The 18,564-nt window shown below is 41.2% G+C and overlaps 1 protein-coding gene across 2 annotated transcripts in view; it reads left to right on the forward strand.

The window, feature by feature from the left end:
* Positions 1 to 18,564, forward strand: part of csmd3b (CUB and Sushi multiple domains 3b) — a 1,698,079-nt gene that overhangs the window by 322,976 nt on the left and 1,356,539 nt on the right. For both annotated transcript variants that reach the window (XM_078397138.1, XM_078397139.1), the window contains exon 3: positions 10,423 to 10,535. In XM_078397138.1, coding sequence (XP_078253264.1) covers positions 10,423 to 10,535 — 113 coding nt within the window. The remainder of the gene's footprint in view (positions 1 to 10,422; positions 10,536 to 18,564) is intronic.

Consider the following 18,564-nt stretch of genomic DNA (forward strand, 5'->3'; position numbering starts at 1 on the left):
TATTGTCTATTGTCTATTGGTACGAGGTGATTTCTTCACGTCGGATCTGCTAGCCTCTGAAGAGTTGATGCTGAGCAGGGACATGCCCCTGTTAGGTTCTGCCTTCCTCCTCATTATCCTGTTCTTGCTGCTCTCCTAGCTAGGCCTCATGTTCTTCAAGCTCCTCTTAACTCCTCGTTTCTTTTGTTTGAGCACCATCTCCCACCTTTCATTTACAAGGTTGTGCAACATGCAGCACCTGGTAATGAAGTGCAGGCATTTGCTTCATGTGCAGCTCAGTCCAATGCACATCCCAAATCTCATCCTTTGGCCCTTACACCAAATGGCCTCTCGTTGTATCGATGCAATGAACGGTATTTCAGAGTTAGCTTAGATTAAATCGCATACAGATAGTGAGAAGGAAGATAAGTGATGAATAAATGTTTCATTGCCTTCCACTCACTTACTCACTCACTCTACCAAGATAAAAAAAACAGATCAAGGCTGGATTATCAGTTTTTGTACTCCTGGCACATATTTAGATCACACATTGGGATTGCCTGCAGCCTCAGTCTGTGATTTTCCAACTGTGAAAATCAACAGCGAGAAAACAACAGGCTGGATCTGTGGAATACACTGATATGTGTATCTAATGGGTGTCAAGAGCATTAAAGTGGAAAATGCCAGCTACAGGCCTTTCATGCCATGTGCATGACTGTAAATTGCCTAAAATCTAATATGAGAGTCAGTATTTTATCCATCATTATTTGACTGCGCAATTCTCTGTATGGCTTTTGTTTATGAGTGTGCACGAACATAACTATATTGGGACTACATAACTGCTGTTTATTTATTTGCCTTTATAAAACAAAGACTATTAACAATTTTGAGTGTAGAAATTAATTTTAGTTTCTTAAATACTGCGTATAGTTGTGGCTATGCATTGTACACGGCTTCTGAATGTCAGTTTCATTGAAGTCAATTGAATTTTCGATGCTGGGAACAATGTTCAATCAATGTGACATGATATGATTGCCAACCACCTGCCCTTATTCAGATTTGTCTCCGTGAATCTGCAACCTTTTATAGAGTCGTGGAATGTAGTACAGCACAGAAACTGGCCTTTAGGGCGGCACGGTGGCGCAGCGGTAGAGTTGCTGCCTGACAGAGAATGCAGCGCCGGAGACTCAGGTTTGATCCTGACTACGGGCGCCGTCTGTACGGAGTTTGTACGTTCTCCCCGTGACCTGCATGGGTTTTCTCCGAGATCTTCGGTTTCCTCCCACACTCCAAAGACGTACAGGTATGTAGGTTAATTGACTGGGTAAATGTAAAAATTGTCCCTAGTGTGTGTAGGATAGTGTTAATGTGCGGGGATTGCCGGGGCGGCGCGGACTCGGTGAGCCGAAGGGCCTGTTTCTGCGCTGTATCTCTAAATCTAAAAATCTTTAAATCTTTCAGTCCAACTAGCCAACACCGACCAATATGTGCCATCTATAATAATCCCTCCTGTCCGTGTTTGGCCCAATATGTGCCATTTATAATAATCCCTCTAAATCTTTCTTATCCATGAACCTGGCCAAATGTGTTTTAAATGTTGTTATAGTACCTGCCTCAACTACCTCCTGTATTAGCTCGTTCCAAATACCCACCACTCTCTGTGTGGAAAAAGTTGCCCCCTCAGTTTCCTATTAAATCTTTCTCCTCTCACCTTAAACCAAAGTCCTCTGGTTCCTAATTCCCCTACCCTGCATTAAAGACAAAGCATTCACCCATCAATTCCCCTCGTGACATTTTACGTAGCAACAAAAATATAAAAGTCTTTAATTAAAATATCACCTTTGGGCCTCATTGTCTAACAAATTTCTTCATCGTGCTTGCCTGACAGAAAACAGACATGATGCCTGAAAATATGGAGTCTATTCTAATTCTGCTTTTTAAGTTTAAAATGGTGAAGAGTTGACAAATGACATTTAAAAAAATCTTGGTCTTTCTTTCAGAAATTCCTTTGACTGGCATTCAGGATGCCTCTGATAAGACTCACAGGTATATAAGATGGTCAAATTGGCACTTTGGCCTTCATCAGTCACAGAGGATTGAGTATAGAAGTTAGGAGGTCATGTTGTAGTTGTATAAGACGTTGGTGAGACCACACTTAGAGTATTGTGTTCAGTTCTAGGCACCATGTTATAGGAAAGATATTGTCAAGCTTGAAAGGGTTCAGAAAAGATTTACCAGGATGTTGCCAGGACTAGAGGGTGTGAGCTATAGGGAGAGGTTGAGTAGGCTGACTCTCTATTCCATGGAGCGCAGGAGGATAAGGGGTGATCTTATAGAGGTGTATCAGATTATGAGAGGAATAGATTGGGTAGAGATGCATTGCACAAAGTCTCTTGCCCAGAGTAGGGGAATCGAGGACCAGAGGACAAAGGCTCAAGGTGTAGGGGAAAAGATTTAATAAGAATCCGAGGGGTAACTTTTTCACACAAAGGGTGGTGGGTGTATGGAACAAGCTGCCAGAGGAGATAGTTGAGGCTGGGACTATCCCATCGTTTAAGAAACAGTTCGACTGGTACGTGGATAGGATAGGTTTGGAAGGATATGAACCAAGCGCAGGAAATTGGGACTAGTGTAGCTGGAAAATTGTTGGCCAGTGTGGGCGAGTTGGGACGAAGGGCCTGTTTCCACACTGTACCACTCTACGTCTCTTTGACTACCTCGTACATTTCTAGCAAAATCTGGAATAAAATGACAAGTTTGCCTGGTCCATTTGTGAAAGAAAAAAATGATCTCACTTTCAGAAATAGTGCATCAAATTTTGATCAGAAAGAACATGAATTTTTCCTAACACAAACCAGAAAACACAGAAAACATTGAGACAACCATATAGAGAGATTTGATTTAGGCTCATGAAACTACTGGTAGTTATGAAATGTGCATAGAATTTTGTGGGAACCAAATATCACACAGATTCTGTGGACCAAGAACGGAGGTGTATTTAAAAATATTGACAGAGCACCTATGCTTGCAAATCGTGTCCTTAACGTTGTGATCTAGAAAACAATATCAATTGGAAGTTCTGAATAGTAATTTGTAGCATGATCAATGTCAACATGATTAAATTGTCAACTTTGAACACCAGATATCTCACTTAGAAAATTCATTATGCAGAAATAAGCTTGTTCTTGGGAATCCTCCTTGTTAACTTAGATGTCCCACAGGGTGCTGGTAATTAGCACCTTCTACCTTTGCTTTGGGTTGAAGCAAGACATTGAATGGAAACTCGAAGTAGAGTTTTTAGATTTTTTAGATTTAGAGATACAGCGCGGAAACAGGCCCTTCGGCCCACCGGGTCCACGCCGCCCAGCGATCCCCGCACATTAACACTATCCTACACACACACTATCCTACACCCACTAAGGACAATTTTTACATTTGCCCAGCCAATTAACCTACAAACCTGTACGTCTTTGGAGTGTGGGAGGAAACCGAAGATCTCGGAGAAAACCCACGCAGGTCACGGGGAGAACGTACAAACTCCGTACAGTGCAGCACCCGTAGTCAGGATCGAACCTGAGTCTCCGGCGCTGCATTCGCTGTAAGGCAGCAACTCTATCGCTGCGCCACCGTGACGAGTTTGGAGAGGAGATTTCATTATCAGCTAATTAATCTGATCACATTTCTCCATGTTTGTTTCATCCTTATTACCATCTATAGGCATGTATGATGGAGCGGGAAGATAATTTAAAGGATAACAATTTGGTTTTCACCAATGCCTAGAACTACACAAAGCACAAAGTCAGTATTGCTGTTAAAATATGATCAACAGACTCTGAACAAAGTGATAATGAAACCAAATATAATAGATTTAAAAAAAAGAAATAATGTGATCCCACGGGGCCATGATTTAGATTTTCCTGGGATGTTGAACTGAGATTTTTTGGTATGTTCTGTGCTCCCATGAGCTGGTAGTAAGTATACGAGTATCTGCCCTGGAATACCACAAAATTGGATAAAATGATTTTGAGAGCTCCTCCTATTCAATGCAGTTTTCAAGGTGATTATTCTTCCACCAAGAGATTATGTGTATTAAATGAAATGGTGATGGTCAAACAAAAACAATTACAAAAGTAATTCTTAATTCTAAGCAGCTATCAGAGTGCATGGAACATATCTGAAATGTTGCATAGTTTTAATTGTGGGGTATTTTAACTAATATTGGTAAATTTACTGGACAACTTAACATGGTTAAAAATCATAGAAAAACGTAGAAAACATAGAAAATAGGTGCAGGAGGAGGCCATTTGGCCCTTTGAGCCAGCACCGCCATTCATTGTGATCATGGCTGATCATCCACAATCAGTAACCCGTGCCTGCCTTCTCCCCATATCCTTTGATTCCGCTGGCCCCTAGAGCTCCATCTAACACGTCTTTTAAATTCATTCAGCGAATTGACCTCCACTGCCTTCTGTGGCAGAGAATTCCACAAATTCACAACTCTCTGGGTGGAAAAGCTTTTTCTCACCTCAGTTTTAAATGGCCTCCCCTTTATTCTTAGACTGTGGCCCCTGGTTCTGGACTCCCCCAACATTAGGAACAATTTTCCTGCATCTAGCTTGTCCAGTCCTTTTAGAATTTTAGACGCCCAACGTTATATGTCCAATGCGGTTTAATCCAACAGAACATTCTGTTATAAGTATAAGAAAATAACTGCAGATGCTGGTACAAATCGAAGGTATTTATTCACAAAATGCTGGAGTAACTCAGCAGGTCAGGCAGCATCTCAGGAGAGAAGGAATGGGTGATGTTTCGGATCGAGACCCTTCTTCAGACTGATGTCATAAGTCACATTAGTGTGCAGACATGGAAATCTGGCAGTTACCAATGTGTGTATTGTAGCTAGTCAGCATTTCCTTTCAGACCCACCCAGCACAATCCAGACATTAACCTTGCTACTGTCTCCACAGATGCTGCCTAATCTACCGAGTGTTTCCAGTATTCTCTAATTTTTTGGTTTGAATTCCCTGAACCTGGTAGGCCAGGCCATGGTGTTTTTAGAAAAGATGGGTGCCATTGTGGAAACATCTGTGTGGACTGAAAAGGGTCAACTGTTACCCTGGACTGAAAACTATGGGCCAGTTGGCCGTAACATAACAAAGAAAATGCCTTACTCGCTTACTTAGGATATGTTGGGAAAAAAAATCATTATATGATTTGATATATACATGTTTAAGAAGTTGGAGTTATATTTGATAAATTTGGTATCGGAGTTTTTGCTGACACAACCAGGAAAATAGCTAATGTGGAGCCAGCGGAGAAAGTGATTTGGTATTTTGGAAGTCATTTGATGAAATAATATTGTAGTAATGTAACTGGAGTCAAAACCCAGAGACTGATCCAATAGTTCGAGACATACTCTGCATTGCTGTACACCAGTTACTGAAAGTAAGCATGCAGGTACAGCAGGCAGTGAAGAAAGCTAATGGCATGTTGCCCTTCATTGCGAGAGGATTTGAGTTCGGGAGCAAGGAGGTCCTACTGCAATTGTAAAGGGCCGTGGTGAGACCGCACCTGGAGTATTGTGTGCAGTTTTGGTCACCTAATTTGAGGAAGGACATTCGTGCTATTGAGGGATTGCAGCCTAGGTTCACCAGGTTAATTCCCAGGATGGCGGGACTGACATATGATGAACGAATGGGTCGGCTGGGCTTGTGTTCGCTGGAATTTAGAAGGATGGGAGGGGATCTTAAAGAAACATATAAAATTCTTAAGGGATTGGATAGGGTAGATGCTGGAAAAATGTTCCCAATTTTGGGGAGTCCAGAACCAGGGGTCACAGTTTAAGAATAAGGGGTAGGCCATTTAGGACTGAGAAGAGGAAAAAACTTTTCACCCAGAAAGTTGTGAATCTGTGGAATTCTCTGCCACTGAAGGCAGTGGAGGCCAATTCAAGGGATGTTTTCAAGAGAGAGTTAGATTTAGCTCTTTGGGTTAAAGGAATCAAGGGGTATGGGGAAAAAGCAGGAACGGGGTGCTGATTTTAGATGATCAGCCATGAGCATATTGAATGGTGGTGCAGGTTCGAAGGGCCGAATGGCCTATTCCTGCACCTATTTTTCTATGTTTCTATGTAAGAAAGCTATGTGGTTCAGATGTCAGGCAGTTATGAAGTTCCAAAGTTCCAGTGTGGGAAATATCAATGGCTGCAAAATTTACACTTGGAAACATGTTCCCAATGAGTCCCGTACAAGGGGCCACAGTTTAAGAATAAGGGGTAGGCCATTTAGAACAGAGATGAGGAAAAACCTTTTCAGTCAGAGAGTTGTGAATCTGTAGAATTCTCTGCCTCAGAAGGCAGTGGAGGCCAATTCTCTGAATGCATTCAAGAGAGAGCTGGATAGAGCTCTTAAGGATAGCGGAGTCAGGGGGTATGGGGAGAAGGCAGGAACGGGGTACTCATTGAGAATGATCAGCCATGATCACATTGAATGGCGGTGCTGGCTCGAAGGGCCGAATGGCCTCCTCCTGCACCTATTGTCTATTGTCTATCTCTCATTCTATCCCTGGGCTGAGTACTGAATCTTAGATATTTAGTAGCTTGCTGAGTTGAAGGTTTGGTTATGTTTCATATCTTATCCTTTAACTCTACGTCAACCTTAATTGTCATGTTCATCTGTTGGAGTAACTAAATTTTAAAAAAATGATACATTTAATATTATGTTTCTATTACTCTGCATGGACAAATTAAGAGGGATACCCTGGGGGCTTTTAAAGAAATCAAATCTGGAGGTGAACGGTTCTCAAAGCTTTGAGGCCTTTAACTTTCTAAAGATCATTCAAAATATTGTACTAATTGAATGAAAATTCCACAGGCCATAATTGAACAATAATTCCACAGGCCATGAATCTTATTTGAAATTATCAGGTCTCCATCCATTCAGCCCATACTGCATGGCTGATTTGGCGCGAGATTAAAGAGGCAACCCAACACGCATTGTATGGGGAATTCCAGGAAGATTGCCTCTGCCACTAAATAGTGCTGGATGCATTGGCATCTATCACTAGATAAGCCCTGAACTTGCATCAAGTTCACTTAGTCTAGGAGTCTACTTTAGTTTAGAGATACAGCGCGGAAACAGACGAATCCGCGCCGACCAGCGATCCCCACACATTAACACTATCCTACACACACTAGGGACAGTTTTCTACATTTATACCAGTCCAATTAACCTACAAACGTACGTCTTTGGAGTGTGGGAGGAAACTGAAGACATCGGAGAAAACCCACATGGTCACGGGGAGAAGGTACAGACAGCACCCGTAGTTGGGATTGAACCCGGGTCTCTGGAGCTGTAGACGTTGTAAGGCAGCGACTCTACCGCTACGCCACTATGGTCAGACCGTGATTTACTTGTTTGATATATTGTTGGAGCATGGCCCCACAGTTCCAGTTGCCCCTTTTTTTGAGTTTCAAGATCGGACTGTAAATCCACATCATTAACAGAGTTATCATAACATAAATTACACACATAAATGGCAGAGGCAAGATTAATTTGTAGTAATAACCTAAATATTGTCACAATTCACAATGATGAGCAGCTTGAAATATTTTATTCCTAATGGTGGAGTCAGAAATTTATGCCGAATCAGAGATCATAATGTATCTTTTTGCAACTCTTTTGGTTTATTCGCACATTAATGAGAAGCTAATTAAATGGATCATTATTAAAGTGCTTCTTCACCCCAGCTAGAATTTTACCAGAAAGTCACTATCAAATGAGAGTGTTGTTTTAACTTCTAGTCAGAACAGATCACTGCCTTTAGGCTAGTTTTCTTTTGTTTTGACCATGTCCTTTGTAGCGAGACAATTTGAGTAGAGGAGCAAGGAGGTCCAACTGCAGTTTTAGTCTCCGAGTTTGGGGAAGGACATTCTTGCTATTGAGGGAGTGCAGCGGAGGTTCACCAGGTTAGTTCCCAGGATGGCGGGACTGACATATGATAAAGGAATGGATCGACTGGGCTTGTATTCACTGGAATTTAGAAGGATGAGAGGGAATTCTATAGAAACCTATAAAATGCTTAAGGTATTGGACAGGCTAGATGCAGGAAAAATGTTCCCGATGTTGGGGGAGTCCAGAACCAGGGGTCACAGTTTAAGAATAAGGGGTGGGCCATGTAGGACTGAGATGAGGAAAAACCTTTTCACCCCCAGAGAGTTGCGAATCTGTGGAATTCTCTGCCACAGAAGGCAGTGGAGGCCAATTCACTGGATGTATTCACAATAGACAATAGACAATAGGTGCAGGAGGAGGCCATTCGGCCCTTCGAGCCAGTACCGCCATTCAATGTGATCATGGCTGTTCATTCTCAATCAGTACCCCGTTCCTGCCTTCTCCCCATACCCCCTGACTCCGATATCCTTAAGAGCTCTATCCAGCTCTCTCTTGAATGCATGCAGAGAATTGGCCTCCACTGCCTTCTGAGGCAGAGAATTCCACAGATTCACAAGTCTCTGACTGAAAAGGTTTTTTCTCATCTCTGTTCAACAGGAACGGGGTACTGATTCTGGATGAGCAGCCATGATCATATTGAATGGCGGTGCTGGCTCAAAGGGCCGGATGGCCTACACCTGCATCTATTTTCTATGTTTCTATGTCTCTATATAAGAAAGCTATGTGGTTCAGATGTCAGGCAGTTATGAAGTCCTGAAGTTCCAGTGTGGGAAATATCCATGGCTGCAGAATTTACACTTCATCTCTCATTCTACCCCTGGGCTGAGTACTGAATCTTGAGATATTTAGTAGCTTGCTGAGTTGAGAGTTTGGTTATGTTTCATATCTTATTCCTTAACTCTACGTCAACCTTAATTGTCATGTTCATCTGTTGGAATCACTAAATTTCATAAAAATGATAAATTTAATATGAATGCAATTAATAATATTTTCATACGTTACATGTTATAAGTTGTAAATTAATTTACTTTTTTATTCATGACTTTCAAACTTTTGTTTCCAACTCTTTATAATCTATCTCTGCTTAAGCGAACAGGCCATTATAATATTTAATTCAATGCTCTATCTTGTTCAGAAAGCAACATAAAGAGACACAGATTAAGAGATTAAAAGAGAGAGAGAGAGGTAGGACATGGGGATAAAATGTTTTTTTTTAATAATCTCAAATTTTATTAAAATCCCAATCAAATTGAGATTTGATCTCAATCTCAGAGATTCTGAACGCATGAAAATTCTGAAGGCTTGAAAATTCATATGTCTAGACCTGAGAATTTCCTTGGCGATAATTAATGAAGGTTAATGTTCCCTTTGAAGGGTGATGCACACTCTGCTTTGTCGTGTACCTTTCATCCCTCCAGTTTTCCCCTCCCTGACTCTGAGGAAGTGTCTCGACCCGCAACATTACCTATTCCTTCTCTCCAGAGATGCTGCCTGACCCTCTGAGTTACTCCAGCATTTTGTGTCCATCTTCGGTGTAAACCAGCGTCTGCAGTTCCTTCTTGTAGCGACCATAGGGATTGGTCCTGTGAGTCGAACCCTCGGATTGGCCAGCAAGGTCACATGGTGGTGCGACCATAGGGATTGGTCCTGAGAGTCGAACCCGCTGATTGGCCAGCAAGGTCAGGTAGTGGTTTTGGGGCCCAAAAACCAGGCAGTGGGAAGAGAACTTCGATGTGAACAGTTTGAGTTAATGGTTGGCTGTAATCTCGTTTGTTATCCTTTGTAATTGAATATTGCTGCCGCAATAAACTTCTTTAACAAAGTACAAGCCTCCAGACACGCCATATTCTTACATTTAATGTTCCTTCAGTAAGTTGCACAAAATCAGTGACAGTTATTGAAATCACTGGACCTGAATTCGAAAACTGAGGACCAAAACACAACTACCACTATATCTCGCATTCCATGCTTTTAGCCAGGGGCAAATGTTAGATACTGGACAACACTGGTTAAATCTGACATCACCAGCCTCACATCTTTGGTGTGTTCAGTTGGCAAGTGTCACAAATTCAATCTCATACACTTGATTGGGTTTTGTTGTAGAACTTGTGCAGGAGCTGAATAAATCAGAAATCAATATCCTACTTCTTAATTTAAAAGTATATGTACAGTCATTAGAAGTTGCTGTATTCTCCTTAGCGAGGACAGTGATTCTTACTTTTATCCTTTGCAAATTTCAGGCAATAAATATTCTACTATTTTAGCATTTACATTTTATACAGATCTTCAAGGTATTAATGTATTTTCTCTACTTCATTAAATAGTGATGACTCTTGCAAATGAAAGCGATGAGGCCAATTTATGTGAGCAATTATTACCCATGTGAACCATATTTTTTGAGCTTCCGTTTTGCAAGATTCATTTTACATTTGTTGATGCGGCTCTATGTATGGGATTTTAATGAAGCGTGTTCTGTTTTTCTCTGATGTAGGTTAACTGGGTTCCAGATGCCTGCACCCGTAACAAGCACCACGTCAGTGTTTGCACTGCGTCTTACAAGTGACTTTGCTGTCAGTGCACACGGATTTAAATTATTCTATCAAGGTAAGCCAAGTGAAACATCAATGGCCAATCTGCCCTTTAATTGTACAGTCAAGTCATTCTGCTTTTCTGGTGATTGGTATAGTTGTGTTATTGCAAGAAAGAAAACGAATGTACTTTGTTTGCAGAGCAAGTATGCTATTTGTGTTTACTGTGCTTCATAACTTGCTGGTTAGTGCAGTTGTGAACATATATTTTGCTGAACACTGTACCATTTTTGAACACTGATTGGAATTTGCTTTTGAGTATTATTGAGTTATTGGGGTCTTCATGTGAAACGTTTCAATTGAAAAATTGTGCCTATGTGTAATTAATATTAGAAGTACAAAGTCTGACATGACCGGTATTTATCATGTGGAAATTAGATATTAATTATTCTTCATCAATAGATTATGCAAAGAACTCACTGGAACAGTTATCATGTTGAGGCTGCATATCATGTGTGGGCATGGAGCCAAATGGATTTTGAGTTAACACTGTGATAGGACACCATTTTTTTTGCACTACTTGTCTCTGGTGTCTGAAACTCTGAGTCAACATGCTTTTCTTGTGTAATTGTTGTTTCTCTGAAATGGGATATATTTTGATGTTGCCTTGGACTGCTCTGTGTATCGAGCCAATCTATCTGATATTTTGATGAAGATAGGCGCAGTGCAGGGTGTCTCTGTGGAAATTCTGAGGGTTTCCCTGACTGAGTTCCATTAATTAAAGTATTAAAAGTTGCAATGTTTTATCAAACTAAGTAAATTCATCCAAGAATGGTTTGCATAGCCATGTTTTGTGAATGTTAAGTGATCTGCAATTTCACTAACAGTTGAAGAAATGATTTAGATAATGTGTCTTCTGTGGACTTTCTATTCTCCAATGTCATGATGTGGCAGCATTTCCGTGGTGACAGTCACTAATTGGGCTTGTGGGCCTTGTAATAGAAGACTTGTCCTTTCTTTTAAGTGTTTGGAGCGTTCATAGGCTTCTATTCTGCCCATGGAATAGCTTTTCGTGATTGTAAGGAGCATGTATTTATTCTACTCGTGTTCAACATGATTGACCAGATTGGTTATGTTGAGAGAATTTTATTCGGACTTGGATTCTATCAAAAATAGGTCATTGGCATCTATTGTCTATAATTTCATTTTAATGATTTTGTGCCTGGTTGATGTTTATTCGGCTATTTGCAACATAAGAAGTAAATATTAAGGGCAGAGCTCTTCATTCACCCCAGCTTGCAATCTTCCCTTGCAACAGAATCTTGCATGTGATGGGCTCAGAAAGATTGAAGTTTAAATGGATTTGCATCTTTGTAGCTCTTGTGGTTTGGTCAGCTGCCTCACAAATTTTTGCCATCTCAGAGCAGGAACATTTTGGAAAAACCTAGTACGCCACCGATGTAAAATTCAATCCTTAATGTTCATGCTCTGTTCAATGCACAGTTTGACAACCTGTTTTAAACTCCCTATGACATGCAATCAAATGCTTCCATACTTGCCTTGTATTTGGAAATATTTGCATTTGTTATGAACACTTGCACACGAAAAAAAGTTGCATATGTTGAATTTCTACCTTTTGGGCAAAGGTTTGTAGAGGAGGATGGGGGTTTAAGTGTTAATGTGTACCTGACGGGGGAGAATTGCTAGCTAATGAGTAACAGGAGGTTTTGCAAAACAGCAAAGGGTGTTGTGACTAAAGGGGAGAGGGCCGATAGCAAGTAAAACTCCAGAGAAAAACAAGTCAGTTCTAGACATGATAAGAGCCGGTGCAGGAGACATGCTGACTGTGTGATTAGCTGAACCCGCGACTACCCGTGTATAAAAATACTGCCTGTGCACAATATAATTGAGTGGGACTGCCGCGAGGAGCTGCAAGTATGTGACCATATTTGCAGTAACTCTCCCACTCCCACTAGTGCAATAAAGTTGTGTCCTTACTGTGAGCATCAGTGTCTTACGGTGTTTATCATTCCAGAGCGCGGGCAAACTCTAACAGGTTGAGGTCCTATTTTTTTTATCCCCATCTGATTCAATATCAGCCTGCGAAGATCTCATCTCTTTTTGTTGACCGCAGTAATTCATATTCATTTAGATGAACATTTCTGACAATTCACTTTTCTCCCCCCAAATTTCTTCAAAGATATCCTTGATCCTGGCACCAGAGGACCATCCTGGAAAAATGTCTGCAGCTGCAGAAATGCCTGTCCACTCTCCTAACAAACAAATCCTTGGTAACTGTTGTTCTCCTGCCTCCCTCTACAGCTGAGTTATTCTTGGTACCATTGCACTGGCTCCAGTTATTCTTCCCAGGAGAAAGCTCTTCTTAATTACTATTCAGCACCAAGGGATGAAGTTTCCCTCACAGGGTTTTCCTGAACTATCAGCTTGCCTTTTTATGTCTGTCGGTTGTGATGTATTCTCTCTCTTCCCCTTGCATAACTTTAAGAGTTGGAGTGCCCACCTTTCGAAACGTGACGTCCGTGAATTACTCAACCTCATTTAATAGTTTGTGGTAATGGTAGCTGTTGCTCAAGCCAAAACTCCTGGAGCTAGAACTGCTCCAGATGATAAAAATGTCTCGTATCTGTGATTGTCCAGGGTGCTACATGTGTCCTGTGGTCCCACTTAGCCAAGGATGTGCATCTCTGGGGTGTGGGGTGCCCATGTCTTGCTTCTTTGTATTGTCCTAACACAATAACCAAATAAATGTAGTCTAAGAACACTGTCTGTTGCTGAACTCCTGCACTTTGTGATCACCCGCCCACCTTCCAGAGGCCCTCTCTCTCGTGCTGTTTTCAAACTTTCATTCTCTCCCCCATACTGTTTTCTGACTTTAATAACATTAACTCGCTTCCTATGAGTCCGTTTTCAAACGGTGCAGTAGTTATCAACACCTTGATATTAATATTTTTTTAAAGCCGTCGAGCTGCAATTAAAACCGTCTTTTTTTGTGACAGCCAATTTGAAATGTTGGCAAAGTCTAGCACCCGCTGAACATATTAAATGGGGTTAACAAAGCAAATTGATTGTCAGCAGCAAGCTGTGGTCAGACAGTCCACAAACTGAAATGAGGCAACCAGACATATTCTGAATCTAAGTACAGCTGTATGTCCAGAGCAAAGCATCAGTAATCTCACACTGTGCCGCCAAGAACACTTCTTGTTTTTCATCACAGAGCGTCATCAGTTGGATGAATGAAACACAGTAATGTGAACCTTTAGTGTGGTGGTCCATTCTATTTCATGAGGTTAATCCCCGGGGTGGCGGGACTGTCATACGAGGAAAGATTGGAAAGACTGGGGTTGTAATTCACTGGAATTTAGAAGGATGAGAGGGGATCTTATAGAGATGTATACATTTATGAAAGGACTGGGCAAGTGAGATGCAGGAACAATGTTCCCAATGTTGGGGGAGTCCAGAACCAGGGGCCACAGTCTCAGAATAAAGGGGAAGCCATTTAAAACTGAGGTGAGAAAATAAAACCTTTCACCCAGAGAGTTGTGAATTTGTGGACTTCTCTGCCACAGAGGGCAGTGGAAGCCGAATCACTGGATGAATTAAAAAAAGAGTTAGATAGAGCTCTAGGGGATAGTGGAATCAAGGGATATGGGGAGAAGGCAGGCACGGGTTACTGATTGTAGATGATCAGCCATGATCACAATGAATGGCGGTGCTGGCTTGAAGTGCCAAATGGCCTTCTCCTGCACTTATTTTCTATGTTTCTATTTATGCTGCACCAAAAGCAAAGTCTTCAGTCTAAAAGACCAATGGAAAAATGAATGACTTGGATGCATCCAGCCTTGATGCAGTAGATACAATCTTTTGACAGAACACGCAACAAAAATGCTTCTTCAGAAGACAAAAAAAAAATGGAGAGTAGATAATATAATTACTCTCATTCCCCTTTTGGGCCAATAAATTTAGATTAGTTGTGTAATGTTTTTAATCACAGATCTACTTGCACTTTATTCTGTTTTAAAGCTGTTACAATTTGTTTCATTGGGTTGTTTAAATTAATACTGACTAGCTAATTAATCTATTGCATCGTATGGGAGGCGCATTCCCAATCTCGTTGTACCCCTGTACAATGATAATAAAGATATATTGTATTGTATTGTATTGTAATGAGATTTCCCAACTGCACCATCGGCCTGGCATAATGGCAAAGATAAAGATGCAAGAATGTGCATGAAGGGATCTTGAAGAGCCTGCGCTGACTGGCAGGAACTGCTTGCCCATGACCGCTTAAATTGGAATAGTAACATGTGGGATAGTCAAGTCAAGTCAATTTTATTTGTATAGCACATTTAAAAACAACCCACGTTGACCAAAGTGTTGTACATCAGTTCAGGTACTAAGAACGAACATACAATGGCACACAAACATAACAGCACATACATAAACAGTTCACAGCGCCCCCTCAGAGGGCCTCAAATGCTAGTTTGCTAGGGATAGTATTGAGAATCACAAACCCATTGCATTTTTTTTAAATCAAAAATATTTATTAAAATATTAAGCTAATATATACAGTACAATAAAACCAAAACCGAACCTGCCACCGTAATACAAGACAAACAATAAATTATTATACAACTATCGTACAATCCTTGTCAAGGATAAGCCATTGTATTCAGGTGAGACACTGTGAGGCAGAAGGAGCATACCGCCTCACTAATTATCCAACCACCTGATATGCCAGTCTCTTCCTTTCTCACCTGTGGAACTGTCTGGGGTCACCACATTTTCCTTTTAAGATCGTTGTCTTTTCTTTTTCCAAATCATTGGTGTTCTTCTGTCTACATCCTACTGTTCCCATCTTTGCAAACACATTCTGCCACCCAACCCAAAAGCTATGTACCCGAGTAACTAAAATAATAAAATCTCAACAGTTTCCCTGGACTGTCTCCTGAGTTTACAGTCATTTAAAACTCCTTCAATTATTATAGATTGCTAGGTCAACTTAATAAATTGATTATGTATTGCTCATCAAAGAATTTTATACAAATTTTAATGCATCAGTTTTTCTATGCAAATAGTACTCATCACAGACACAGAAAGCTGGAGTAACTCAGCAGGACAGGCAGCATCTCTGGAGAGAAGGAACTGTGTGCAGTTTTGGTCTCCAAATTTGAGGAAGGATATTCTTGCTATTGAGGGCGTGCAGCGTAGGTTTACTAGGTTAATTCCCGGAATGGTGAGACTGTCATATGTTGAAAGACTGGAGCGACTAGGTTTGTATATACTGGAATTTAGAAGGATGAGAGGGGATCTTATCGAAACGTATAAGATTATTAAGGGGTTGGACACGTTAGAGGCAGGAGACATGTTCCCAATGTTGGGGGAGTCCAGAACCAGGGGCCACAGTTTATGAATAAGGGGTAGGCCATTTAGAACAGAGATGAGGAAAAACTTTTTTAGTCAGAGAGTTGTGAATCTGTGGAATTCTCTGCCTCTGAGGGCAGTGGAGGCCAATTTTCTGAATACATTCAAGAGAGAGCTAGATAGAGCTCTTAAGGATAGCGGAGTCAGGGGGTATGGGGAGAAAACCGGAACGGGGTACTGATTGAGAATGATCAGCCATGATCACATTGAATGGCGGTGCTGGCTCGAAGGGCCGAATGGCCTCCTCCTGCACATATTGTCTATTGACGTTTTCGAAACATCACCCATTCCTTCTCTCCACAGATGCTGCCTGTCCCGCTGAGGTACTCCAGCTTTTTGTGCCTATCCGGTTTAAACTCGCATCTGTAGTTCCTCCCGACACATTTCGCAGCACTCACCACTTCTTGCATGTGTGGTTTAGTGAAGAGTATGTTCATGGATTAGAAAGTGCAGTTGACAAAGCTGCAGTCAAGTTCTAGGGTTGGCTGATGCACAATAAATATTTATAATTTCCCGTTGTTTTGCATAATTGTATGTTTGAAGAAATAAGTTTTTCGTTTTTTTTGTTGGAACATTGCTTTGTGGCTATATTTGTGTGGTTTGTCAATCATCATGTATTCTCTTAACAAAATAGCAGACTTACAGCTGAGAAAGTGAGTACACAGTTTCTCTTTAGAATCAGTCATAGAAACAGACCCTTTGACCCAACTTGCCCGTGCCAACTGAGATCCCCATATGGGTCAAATGTCCCTTCTGTGCCAACTGAGATCCCCATATGGGTCAAATGTCCCTTCTGCATACATTTGACACATATACCTCTAAACTTTTCCTATCCATGTACATGTTCAAATGTCTTTTAAATGTTTTTGTACTTGCTTCAGGGGAAAAGACTGTGCATTCACCCTATCTATTCCCTTCATGATCTTGTATACATCTAAAAAGATAATTCCTCGTCCTCCTGCGCTCCAAGGAACATAATCCGAGCCTGCCAACCTCTCCCTATAGCTCAGGGCCTCAAGTCCTGGCAACTTCCTTGTAAATCTGCTCTCCACTTTTTTTCTGCTCAACAACATCCTTCCTGTAACTGGGTGACAAAAACTGAACACAATGCTCCAAATATGGTCTCACCCGTGTCTGTACAACTGCAACATAACATCCCAACTTCCATTCTCAATACCCTGGCTGATGAATGTACAGAAAGCCAGCTTGGCCACCCTACTGACCTGCGAGACCACGTTCTAGGAACCATACACCTGCAATCCCAGATCCCTCTTCCCTACCACACCCACAGGGCCTTGCCATTCACCGTGTAAGTCTTGCCCTGGTATTACTTACCAAAATGGTAAGTCTTTCTTGTGTTTATCTGCATTAAACTCCATTAACCATTCCTCAAGAGAGACCTTGGGAACCTTTCGGTCAGAAGGTCGTCGGTATCTGGAATGAGCTACCAGAGGAAGCTATGAAAGCAGACACAATTACAACTTTTAAAAGACATTTGGACAGATATATGCATAGGCAAGGTTGATAGGGAAATGCTTATTTGTACCATGTTTATGGCATTGGATTTACCATAATAGGGGACTGTGCAACTACTTTTTAAAGGTTACTTATTTGATGAATTCATTGCTTGCAGATAATTTTTTATTTGCCGTAAGTCTTGAAATAAATCTCCGTGGATTATTTTAAATGAACAGTAAATTCATTTCCATCAAATATTTAAATTATGATTTTTGCCTTGGAAAGACATCTGATAGTGAAACCCATATCATAGTTACATGGATTACATTACATTTTATGACTTGTCATGTGGTATATCAAAAACGTCGACCAGAATATTTCACTATTTTGCCTCGTTGTTTGTGAAATATAGTTTGCTGAACATTGTCAAAATATATATATATTTTTTGTCACCAGGATATTTCTGCTTGACTCAATCCTTCCTTGCTGTTAACAGTTGAACGCAATGTAACATTCTAGGTTTTAATGATAAATTGGGACAAGGAGGAGGCCATTGAAGCCTGAGCCTGTTCTTCCACTCAATTAGATGTTGGGTGATTTAAATCGTCATTTTTGTGACTAGTTTTGCCTCGGGGAAATCTGTCAAACTCAGTTGTGAAATTATAATTTGATGGAGTCTTGATAGATGAATAGATGGCAGCTGCAACATTGAAACAGAAGCTATGTATTGTGGTTGCCAGAAACATATAATAAAATTGGAGAATGATAGGAGCATGCAGGGAATCAGATGGGATCGGAGGCACAGTCGACTGAGTTTCTGACCAAAATGGGAATAGACTCAGACTGCGGTCTGAAGAGGGTGCAATGTGTTTGTTCACTGCTTCTTCAGATTTCCATTCCTTTGATCTTGTTGATCATGCTGGCTTTGTTGTGGGTCTCGACCCGAAATGTCACCCAATCCTTCCCCCCAGAGATGCTGCCTGCCGGGCTGAGTTGCTCCAGCTTTGTGTCAACCCTAAACCCAGCTCAGCCAGAACACAATAGGCCACCTCTTGCATGACCCTGGACTGAAGAAGGGTCTCGACCGGTAATGTCACCCAATCCTTCTCTCCAGAGATGCTGCCTGCCCTGCTGAGTTGCTCCAGCTTTGTGTCTATCTCTGGCTTTGTTGATCGTTGTTCTGAATTTTATATGCTCACAAATAA

The sequence above is a fragment of the Rhinoraja longicauda genome, chromosome 4, assembly GCF_053455715.1.
Source record: "Rhinoraja longicauda isolate Sanriku21f chromosome 4, sRhiLon1.1, whole genome shotgun sequence".
NCBI classification, from domain to species: Eukaryota; Metazoa; Chordata; class Chondrichthyes; order Rajiformes; family Arhynchobatidae; genus Rhinoraja; species Rhinoraja longicauda.